Below are 10,408 nucleotides of genomic sequence, written 5' to 3'. Positions count from 1 at the left end.
GGCCAATACATGTAAATTTTCCGATATGGAAAATCAAGTTTGGAACTTTTTTGTTGTCATATGACTAGTCAAAGCTGCATGTGCAATAACTTCCCCGTTTATTCGCTTTAGTCCCACATAGGTGGAGAGAGAAAAGTATGAAATTGCTCATTGCTGTAAAATGGAGGAGCCGTAGTCAGATTAAATCACGCAGCCGCGTTGTGAGCACAAAGCGAACTATTCTTTCGCCTTTTACTAAAGAATACCGTGTGCTCGCAACATTAAGCGGCATACGCCAATTTTTGAAGAGCTTCGATCCTTGGGAAAGAAGCTCTACAATTAATTTCTGAAATATTTCACACTTGGGGGGTCGAAGCTTTAATTAAATAACGATGTCAATTAAAATAATTCCAACTACTCTACGGTCGGGTTAGGTTGAGCGAAAAACGGGTCGTAAGGTCCGGACAATTGGAGATGCATCGAGGGTTTTGAGTACTAATGCCCCGTTTTCGAAATTTGAATGTAGCCGTCTGACGCTCTATCAGTCCTCACTGCTTCTCCTCCTCGGGCGTCGGTCACCATGGGAGGGCTTAGAGCAGAGATCGACTATGAGGCACAGAGAAGAGCCAGAATCTCGGAAAATCAGGTTTTAGAAAGAAAGAGAAAGACGATAAATAATTTTTTTTTCTAGGAATTCAGATCATGATCATTTACTGATATGCTCATCTTTTCACTTGGATTAATTTCTCCAAAAAAGGCTAGATTGGTGTCTCTAGGAATAGATAAAAGGGTCAAGGACTTCAAAGCCGTCATCTCTTCTGCGAAGGCGACGAAGACCCCTGTTCGCAGATGGCAAAAAGTTGTTGACGTTTCTTCCGATCTTCGCCGTTCAGGTCGATTGAAGGGTAACGCGCCTCAACTAGAAAGTGAGTACACTTCAACTGGCGTTTTCTTTCGTCTCTGTGCTGTAATCTTAGTGCATTGTAATCATTCTGTTTTGTGGTGGGTAGAGAAATTTGGAGGTTTGAATCGCATTCAAACAAGATCCAGCACGAAAAGAGAGAGCACAGAGCAGAGACCAGCGAATGCACCTGTCTTAACGGTTGATCCCTCTCAACTGCGTCTCTCTTCGGGTGTACTAGCTCGCCGTTGCAATAGTAAAGAAAGGGGAAGTGTGTACGATAATGTTTTGGGAATTTGTTGCCACTTCTGCAGGTTCGCTTTCTTCTTACCTGGTTCTTATGTAGGAAACGTTAGCCATAAGACGCGAAATGGTACTAGCGCCTACTCGTTTTGCTCTAGCAATTGTGCTTGAGCGAGATTTTTTAGCCATGAAGGATTCGGTAAATCAGCTACTGAAACTATACATTCTTTAAATTTGGGAAAAGCTCTGGTTACATCTTTTTGAGGTGGTGGTTTGACATTTCATGCTTGTTCTTAGATCAGAGAGGAGTGAGAAACAATTTAGCACTGAGCAGGACCACGAAAACTCAAACATATGATACCAAGAGACAAATTCTGTAGTCTTGATTGTTTTAGTTGGATATGCGTAACAAATTCTGTAGTCTTGATTGTTTTATTTTCTGTGATCTATCATGTTTGAAAGTAGGCATCTCACTCTGAGATTAGAACACCGACCTTTTTGGGAATCTGTCTCAATATGAGAAAATAAAACATCCTCCTATTTTGGTCCTCTAGTTATAGGGATCAATTTGTTCATTTTCTTTGCTTGCAACTTTTTGTTCTTCTTGTGGCAACTTGAATCCTTCTTCCTGTTACGCTCTCTGACATAAACAATCCAGGCAAAAGAAGTTGTGTGGGGAAGAAGATTGCAAACGGTGCGGAGATGGTGACTTTGAAGAACCATGCTTGGGTTAGTAGTGGTTGCCAATTGCCATCTTCATTTTGACATCAACAGGAATTGATGCTCACTTTATGAATAACTTGAAACAGGGAAGACCGACTGCTCAGTCTGCCACTCAAGCAATGGTGTTCTTTGTAGAGCTTGCCTCAAAGTTAGGTATGGAGAAGGTGAGCTCATTTTTATTTAAAAAAAAAGCTGAAAAAACCATTTATTCTACATGAGTTAGAAAAATCACATTTTTGGAAGAGAAAGCTACCTGAAACTCAAATCGTTGGTGGATTCCCATGACTAGACATGGACGAGGTCAGGAACGACAAGGGGTGGATTTGCCCGCATTGCATTGAAGAAAGAGGAACAAAACCCTATTGGATATGTAACAGGTATTCTAAGCGTGTACTCTTGTATAAATCAACATGAACTTCTGAGATAGAGCTAGTGTTTTACCATTTCATGAAACCATAGACACCTGGAGAATTTACTTTTTGAGATTTTACAGCTCCTTATGTCTGAAGAAGAGGAAAATTCAACCCACTGGAATAGCAATATATGAAGGTGTTACTGCGGTTATTCAACTTTATTTTTTCTTATTTTTTGCATTTCTTCTTCAGTATGGAAATCTATCTGCTACTTGTATTGACTACATTTTATATTTCTGTTGATTTTGATGAAGCTCGAAAGAAGGGCTACAAGTCTGTAGCACATCTACTCATGGATCAGCTCAGACAAGCAGCAAACTACTGATAATATCACCTTACCAAATAGAACAAGAAGATTCAGCTCCCTTATGCGCTGTATTTCAGGATTATATCATTAGGGTTGAAAGAAAATCAAGTTTATGACAAAGGAGTCTGATGGCCCTAATTGATATAATTTGCTTTGGTGCACACGGAGAAAGTATATTTTCAATGATAAACCCTGTTGCAATGATATATACACTAACTTGCTTCAAATATTTACTGAGGTTACCAACTTCAACTCACTTTTCTCTTTTACATGATTCGAGTTATAAATGAGTTTGGTACAGGTTTATTCATCCGAATAGTTGTATTTTTATATTGTAAAAATTCAGATTTGGGTGAAAGAAGAGGAAAAAATTGGGAGAAAAAAATAAATCTTTCAAGAGTTTGAAAGGTTTTGTCGGAAACTGTCCACAAATTCTCAGACTTCTTAAATAGGTTTTTGAGTTGCAAATTACAAAAATAATATTATTCACTTAATAAACCTTAATCTCTTTAATTACATATCTTATGTATATGAAAATTTAATCATGGTAAAATAATAAAAATATTTTTGGAGGATTAAATGACCAAAATACCCCTACATATATTTTCTAACATATATAAATAGGTCCGTTTCAAGTCACTTATATTAGCTATAGGTTGAAGGTCACTTGACCTAGACCCGGTTTGAACCCATTTTTTTATTTTTTTTATCATTTTCATTTTTCCATCTGTAAAAGTTAAAGCTGTCATAAACACCAAAAATGTATTGATTAAATGAAAAATGATCTCTTCTTAATACAAACTAAATGAGAGATTTTATATAGAAAAAAACCAAAATATAAGACCACAATTGACAAAAGCCTCGGATCCGGGTCTGCGAAGCTGTAGCAACAGCCTCAGGCCTCAGAGGCGTCAACGACTCGAGCGGCGGAATTGATGATTCGCTTCTTCTCCAAGCCTCATGGATTTCTCCGAGTCCTCACGGACCACTGCACGTCTCTCCCTTCGTTGGTCTCATTTTTTCATTTGTCTGGAGCCACCGAATCAAAGCTCAACACCGTTTTAAAGGAAATCGAACAGCTTCACTCTGTGAAACTCATAAGCGAGGAAGACGAGACGGAGGTAGGTGAACAAACGCGAAAGAGTTTCTCATCTCCACCCTCTGTGGAGATCTCCCATCCATGGCCTGAGTGGGTAAACCTGATGGAAGTCCTCCTGAGAACAGGCTACTTAACTGGCGACCAGCGAGGCATCGGCCTAAAGGACTCGAAAAGGATTCGTACCGCATGCCTCAAATTTGCTCGCGATCGTTTCGACCTCCTAAGGTAAGTTTAGTAATTATCCCATACGTATCAGAACTTTTTGGTTTTCCACTAGGACATGCAAATTGCGTTTTTTCGTCGAATTTTTTTTAGGGTTGGGTACCATCAATGACTGGTAGTAGCTAGCTTAGTGATGTTCAGAACCAGAAATGAGTTATCCAACTAAGAAATACTGAGAGCCCCAGAGCCCTGATTTCGTGTGTGAAATTGCCGAGTTTTTTTTCGTATCTCTCATACGCAAACAGGCATTGGGCTCTGGCTCAATGACCATGGGATGTCTCTCAAGTCTCACTGGGGCTAAGGTTATCGTGTGTGTAAGATTAATCCACATTTAATTGAAAAAGATGCGGTTAAACTGTCTCTCAAGTGGTTTGGTATTTAGAGTGATGTGATGACACTACAACTACCGACAGGAACTAGTGCGTAGCTCGTGCCAAAAGTGAAATTTTACTTACGCGCTAGCTGCTTTGTGTTCTTCCTTTCAGAATTTGCTTGTCAGTTTTAAGTAATGTTGTTAAAATGGCTTCGAGTCATTGCATGTGTCCTTAGAAAGTTGCAACTCACTAATGAAATTATGACACTCTCGTTTAGATACTGGTTTGATGCTCTTTTGGTAGCACTGATGTTTAGTGGATCATGAGCATCACTGTCTACTTTGTACTTGATGAAAAAAGGAACATGTGCCGTGCTTGGAGTATTTCCATTTGATATCATATGTTGTATTTATGGCTAAATATAAACTTGAATTAATGGTTACTGTGCCAGACAGGTTGTTCAGCAACTTCTTGGTGGGTGCTACTGGTTCAATCACTCTGCATATCTATTGCTTAACAATTTTATGTTTCTTGCAGATACTTCTCTAGGAAAGACGTCCATTTGGTTGCAGGAATTGGATGCCCTAGCTTAGACAGGAAAATAGTTAATTCTGGGAAGCGGTTGAGGGCTCATGTTGGAATTGAGGAAGGAAAAGTACTGGGTTTTTTTATTTAGTGATTTAATTTTTGTTTTCCTTATTTTTCACCAGAAAAGACAAGCATATGGAATCAGGAAGCTATCTGATTGTGAATGTTCATTTTATAAGGATCTTTGTAACATTATAGGCATATCTTGCTGACCAGGTCTGCAGTTTCTGCAATTTAAGGGGCAACTGCGAGAGGGCATATGTAAAGGCTTCTGAAGATGAAGGTGGACGGACAGTTGATGTTATGCGCATTTGTTTGACATATGGGATGGACCATATAATAAATTCGGTGGAGAATGAGCAGTGCAAGAGTAGAAGTGTTAAAAAATCTGTCCGGAGGCTGATAAGCCAAATGGTAGAGTTCAGTGCGAGGGAACTCAATTCCAGCAAGTTAAAGGGCAAGCCTAATATGGTCCAGTCCAACCTTGGGAGGAGCGAGACTAAGGTTCCTATGAAACAAGGGGATTGGATTTGCCCAAAGTACTTTAAATAAAAAATTAAAAGTGTATTTCAAATGTCTAGAGATGGTATGAAGTGGTTTCTAATGGAAGGTGATTTTCTTTCATTTTATGCAGATGCAATTTCTTGAACTTTGCCAAAAATATCAGGTGCTTGCAGTGTGAAGGTTTGTTCCAAGAAAGGCTCCAAAAGCTGGCTGAGGGTCAAGAACATCTTCCAATGAAGATGGGAGACTGGATATGTGATAAGTAAAGTGTTTTTCCAGTGCTTTGAATTTTTCTCCGTTATATATTTGCCATTTTGGTCATGTATCTCATAATCATTTCTAATTTTTTTGCAGGTGCAATTTCTTGAACTTTGCAAAAAATACAAAATGTTTGCTGTGCAAGGAAAAGCCATCAAACAGACAGCTCAATCCAGGGGAATGGGAATGCCCCTCGTGAGTTCTTCTTCTTTGTTAAATTTTGAGCTGTCCATAGATTATTCTACTTAATTTGTTTTACAAAATGTAAGAAGTGAATTTCGAAAGGAATTGAATAATCATGTGCCCCTTGAAAGCTTCACTAAACTACACAATAGAAAGTGTAATGGATCTAAAGTGGCCAATGACTGAAATAACATATGCTGTGTGGGCTACATTCCTGATTCCATTAGATACAGTAGAGGTTATTTACCATTTCTTTTATTTTATTTTATTTTATTTTATTTTTTTTTGGGCAGGTGCAACTATGTCAATTTCAAAAGAAACAACATGTGCTTGAAATGTAGTTGGAAACGGCCGAAGGCATCAAATTTCGAAGGAAACACTAAAATGTGGCCCCACAAGGACCAAAACCACATTGACCACCCAAGGGTGAACTTTGTCAGCAATTCTGAGGATAATGATAGAGGCTCAGCAGAGACGGATGTTTGGAGCCATGTGGAGGAGGATGAAGAAGATGACTGGTCAGGCTTGCAGAAGCTTTCATATTTTGAAGATTTTCCCATAGTTGGTGGAAACAGTTCCGTTTCTAGAGATCCTACTGAAAGAGATAGATGGAAAATAGAGATGTCAAATAGGAACAAGAGTCTTTCCAGATTTAGGAAGATGGAGGGGAATGAGGAACAGGTCTCTATGAAACTTAAAAGAGGACCTAAGTTTGGTGAGCTCAGTGATGATGACGAGATGGCATGCTGGTTTGGACCTGGAAAATAGCGACCAAATATGTATAGTGAACAACCCAATATTTGTAAAAAACAGTGACAGTTCAAGGCCGTTTCTTTTCAACTGAATAGTCTTTGGCTCTTTTTCCTTAGATCTTTTTAGCCTTTTCTTGACTGATAAATTGAAGTTTATCTGGTTTTGGGTGATTAGACTTCTCTGGACCAGTAATTAAGCAATGGGGCATCTCTGATTTTGCAGTTGAGAAGATCTCTTTGTATGCGTTCTGAAGTCGAAAGCCATTGAGACTTCCGAATCCTTAATCATAAACTTAACATGAACTCCTCAACAGAACTTTTCCTATTACTTGTTTTCTGGATGCATTTCTTCTTAGGCAGGTTGATACTGGTGGAGTCGTCATACGGACTTGGCAAATTATCAAGATTTTGACTAGTTGAGAACTGCGGTGTCACTTCCCTGAATGCTTTCCCTGGCATTAGGCCTCCGTGTAAACCTTAGGAAATCTGCCATTTTTGTCAAGCTCTTGATTTCAGCATTCTCATCATTCTGCCTGGCAAATTAATAAGGAGCCTGTTATCGGTGTCGGTTTCATCGGGCTTCCTGGGAGCCCTGGGGCGGGAATCGATTTGAGAATTGCGAATTGGAAGCCCCTTAAGAGGACATTGGAAAATGGAACAGTTGTTGGACAAGTTCCCATTGTCTCTTGAGTTCTGGTTTCTGACGAGCGACAACCCTCAAGTTTTCCTTTGAAGGACAATCTCTTTATCCAAGTGTCTTCCCTGTCGCCCAAACCTTAGTAAAGGGTGCCTCCGACGGAAGATGGCAACCGAATCCTACAATGATCTGGCCAAAGAAGTGAGAGAATTCGATGGCTCCAAGATCGAGTCAAAGGCCTCGTCGACTCCGGCGCCGTCACCATTCCTCGCTTCGTCGTACACCCGCCGGAAAACCTCACTAGCTTCCATATACCTCCATCCTCCACTCAAATTCCTACCGTTGGATTCTCACAGCCGGGCAGCAATCGTTCAACAAATCCGCGACAACTCGGCTTCTTCCAGATCGTCAACCACGGCGTGCCTGTGAAGGTGATGGAAGACACGATCGCCGCCGTCAAGGCCTTCAACGAGCAGCCGCTGGAGGTGAAAGCAGCCCTCTACGGACAGGGCGACGACATCAGCTATAATACGAATTTCGACATCTTCCACTCCAAGGCCGCGACCTGCGGGAAACGTGGCGGGAAAAGCTAGTCTAGTCTGACTGATCCAACTGTGAATCATCATCCTTCAAACGAAGGATTTTCATATGGATTGGACACTTGTCAAAAGAATGGGAATGGGAATTTTATTATATTACTTAATTTTTTATAAATATTAACACAAATAACTAATTTTAAAATTTAATACAAACAATACCTAATTTTTACTATTAACTACACATGTTGTACCGTCCAAAGTGACACATCAACTTGGACAGCTTACATGGACACATAAAAAGATTTAGTGCCATATCATCAAATAATCATACAATCATCCACATGCCGTGTCATTATAACAATGCATCATAATACCAAATCAACACTCGTTATCGGTATATATTTTTCTCTTATTTTTTATTACTGATTTAAGTTTTTTTTGTAATTTAAAAAATATTAATTTCTCGTTTAAAAAATCTTACACATTTTATTATATTATATTTAATATAATAAATATAAAATTTATTTATTAGTTATTTTTTTAAAATCTAATGTAATTAATACCAGACATTATCGATTTAAATATTATTTAATTTAAAACATTTTTTATAAAAAAATAATTTAGTTTTTAAAAATCTTATTTATCGGTACATGTTTTATTACCTTCTTCTTTATAATATCAAAACATAAAATTTATATATTAATTAATTAAAAATCATATTCTTACCTATTTAACATCTTTCATTATCCATTTAAGATATATTTTTAACTTAAAAATATAACTTTAATTTTTATAAAGTTTTTAAAAATCTTATTTGTTGGAACACATTTCATTGGCTTCTATTTATTGAAATACAATATAAATTTTGTATATTAATTAATGAAAAAATCATCTTCAAATCTAATTAACACATTTGATAATCGATTTAAGATATTTTAAGTTTTTATTTTTTTTAGTTTTTAAAAATCTTATACGTCGGTACATGTTTTATTACATTTTCTTTATATTGATAAAATATAAAAAAATTAAATTAACTGATTCAAAAATCATATTCTAATGAATTTAACACATTTCATTATTGATTTAAGATATTTTAAAATTTTAAAATATTTGAAAAAATATTTTATTGTTTTAAAATATTTTTAAAAATTTAGAATAGTAATTAAAAAAATAAAAATTTAAATACTAAAATATTTTTATAATATATATTTTTAAATTAAAAAATATCTTAAATAGATAATGAAAGGTGTCAATTACATTATAAAATTTTAAAATAATTAATGTAAAAATTTGATATTTTATTACAATAAATACAAGATAATCAAATGCATACCAATACATAATATTTTTTAAAATAAACTAAAATTTTATATTAAAATTATCTAAAATCGATAATGAAAGATGTTAAAAAGGTAAGAATATGATTTTTAATTAATTAATATACAAATTTAATATTTTATTATTATAAAAAAGAAGGTAATAAAATATATACCAACAAATAAATTTTTTAAAAACTAAATTATTTTTTATAAAATATTGTTTTAAATTAAATAATATTTTAAATCTATAATGTAAAGTATTAATTATATTAAAAATATTTTGATATAATTAATAAACTAATTATATAATTTTATTACGTTAAATAGAAGGTAATAAATGTGTAAAATTTTAAACCAGAAATTAATAATTTTATTTTTTAAAAAATTACAAAAAAAATTAAATCAATAATCGAGAAAAAGGTATAATGACTTGGAGTATTGAAGTGGCTTATTGATGACGAGTGATGATGACATATAGTGCATAAGTTTGATTGTATGTCATGTTTGATGACATGGTTGTATTTGTTTCTATTGCCCTTGTGGCTGTATTTGTTTCTATCACAGTCAAAGTTGACATGTCATATTGGATTATACACATATGTTGTTTACCTGTCAAAGTTGGTATTTTTTAGGGGGGTTTAGTCCAAAATTAAGTGAGATGAATTACTTGCGCATTACTTAATTCATTAGATTAATGGGTTAGTGTAGAATGAATTAGATTCAGACCTGTTTTTCGAGTCAATCACTTGTGGGACACGCATTGCTCCTTTTTTTTCCTCTTTTCAACACCCCCCCCCCCCCCCCCCCCCATGTCGGCCTTCCTCTCTCTCAATCTCCGTCGCAGAGCACAAGAGGCCAAACCTCTGTCGCAAAGCCTCTCGGCTTCTCTTCTCCCTCTTGGCGTACCATTGAAGCGTCGCCTCCGTCGCTGTTGCCCGTCGGCCCGTTGTAGTCTCCCGCCCCTGAGGAAGAAGATGGTTTAATTTTTACTTAGTAAAAATTAAACCATCATCATAAAAATATATATTTTTTATTTTTTATTCATAAAATAGTTATTTTTATTTATTTAATATATTCATTTTATAATTACTATATTAAATTAGTGATTTAATAGTCATAATTAAAATATTTTTAAAATAAATATTTGATAAATTATTTTGGTTTAATTATCCCATTGTTATAATTAATTAAACCAATGGTTTTAAATTTTGTGACAATATATTATTAATTAATAATACATAAAAATATATATTATGTTATTGATAAATAAATATATATATATATATATATATATTTTATTATCGTATTAAATTAGTGGTTTATAATGTTATTATGTTATTGATAAATATATATATTTATTATATTCGCTTATGTTATTTTTTATTTTATTTATTTATTTTTAATAATTTATTTTAGTCACACATAAT

General features: G+C 35.2%; 2 protein-coding genes and 1 pseudogene across 2 annotated transcripts; all 3 read left to right on the top strand.

The window, feature by feature from the left end:
* The first annotated feature begins 191 nt into the window (after positions 1-191).
* Positions 192-300, top strand: LOC137960661 (U5 spliceosomal RNA; annotated as a pseudogene).
* Positions 301-449: 149 nt separating this feature from the next.
* LOC137960347 (uncharacterized) lies at positions 450-2,816 on the top strand. The gene is made up of 8 exons (XM_068807944.1): positions 450-625; positions 737-905; positions 990-1,194; positions 1,782-1,852; positions 1,933-2,010; positions 2,136-2,223; positions 2,340-2,395; positions 2,514-2,816. Exons 1-8 carry the CDS (start codon positions 560-562, stop codon positions 2,582-2,584), a joined length of 804 nt encoding a protein of 267 aa, XP_068664045.1. The 5' UTR covers positions 450-559; the 3' UTR covers positions 2,585-2,816.
* Positions 2,817-2,852: 36 nt separating this feature from the next.
* On the top strand, positions 2,853-6,690 carry LOC137958598 (uncharacterized). Its single transcript, XM_068805662.1, has 8 exons — positions 2,853-2,867; positions 3,426-3,687; positions 3,791-3,890; positions 4,739-4,856; positions 5,006-5,328; positions 5,424-5,555; positions 5,648-5,746; positions 6,028-6,690. Exons 1-8 carry the CDS (start codon positions 2,853-2,855, stop codon positions 6,500-6,502), a joined length of 1,524 nt encoding a protein of 507 aa, XP_068661763.1. The 3' UTR covers positions 6,503-6,690.
* The last annotated feature ends 3,718 nt before the right edge of the window (positions 6,691-10,408 follow it).

This window comes from Aristolochia californica, unplaced genomic scaffold (assembly GCF_029961685.1).
Source record: "Aristolochia californica isolate CCGP_79_NKW_82.1479 unplaced genomic scaffold, dmAriCali1.0.hap1 SCAF_3, whole genome shotgun sequence".
In the NCBI taxonomy this organism is placed as follows: Eukaryota; Viridiplantae; Streptophyta; class Magnoliopsida; order Piperales; family Aristolochiaceae; genus Aristolochia; species Aristolochia californica.
The sequence above is the reverse complement of the archived record's forward strand: the minus strand, read 5'-3'. Positions and strand labels throughout refer to the sequence as shown.

Bases quoted from the DNA above. Each gene is read 5' to 3' on its own strand.
- LOC137958598 (XM_068805662.1), top strand. The intron at 3,688-3,790 runs GTAGGTGAACAA...TCCTGAGAACAG, and splicing joins GCGAGGAAGACGAGACGGAG to GCTACTTAACTGGCGACCAG. The intron at 3,891-4,738 runs GTAAGTTTAGTA...TGTTTCTTGCAG, and splicing joins GATCGTTTCGACCTCCTAAG to ATACTTCTCTAGGAAAGACG.
- LOC137960347 (XM_068807944.1), top strand. From the start codon at position 560: ATGGGAGGGCTTAGAGCAGAGATCGACTATGAGGCACAGAGAAGAGCC. The intron at 626-736 runs GTTTTAGAAAGA...TCTCCAAAAAAG, and splicing joins CCAGAATCTCGGAAAATCAG to GCTAGATTGGTGTCTCTAGG. The intron at 1,853-1,932 runs GTTAGTAGTGGT...AACTTGAAACAG, and splicing joins CTTTGAAGAACCATGCTTGG to GGAAGACCGACTGCTCAGTC.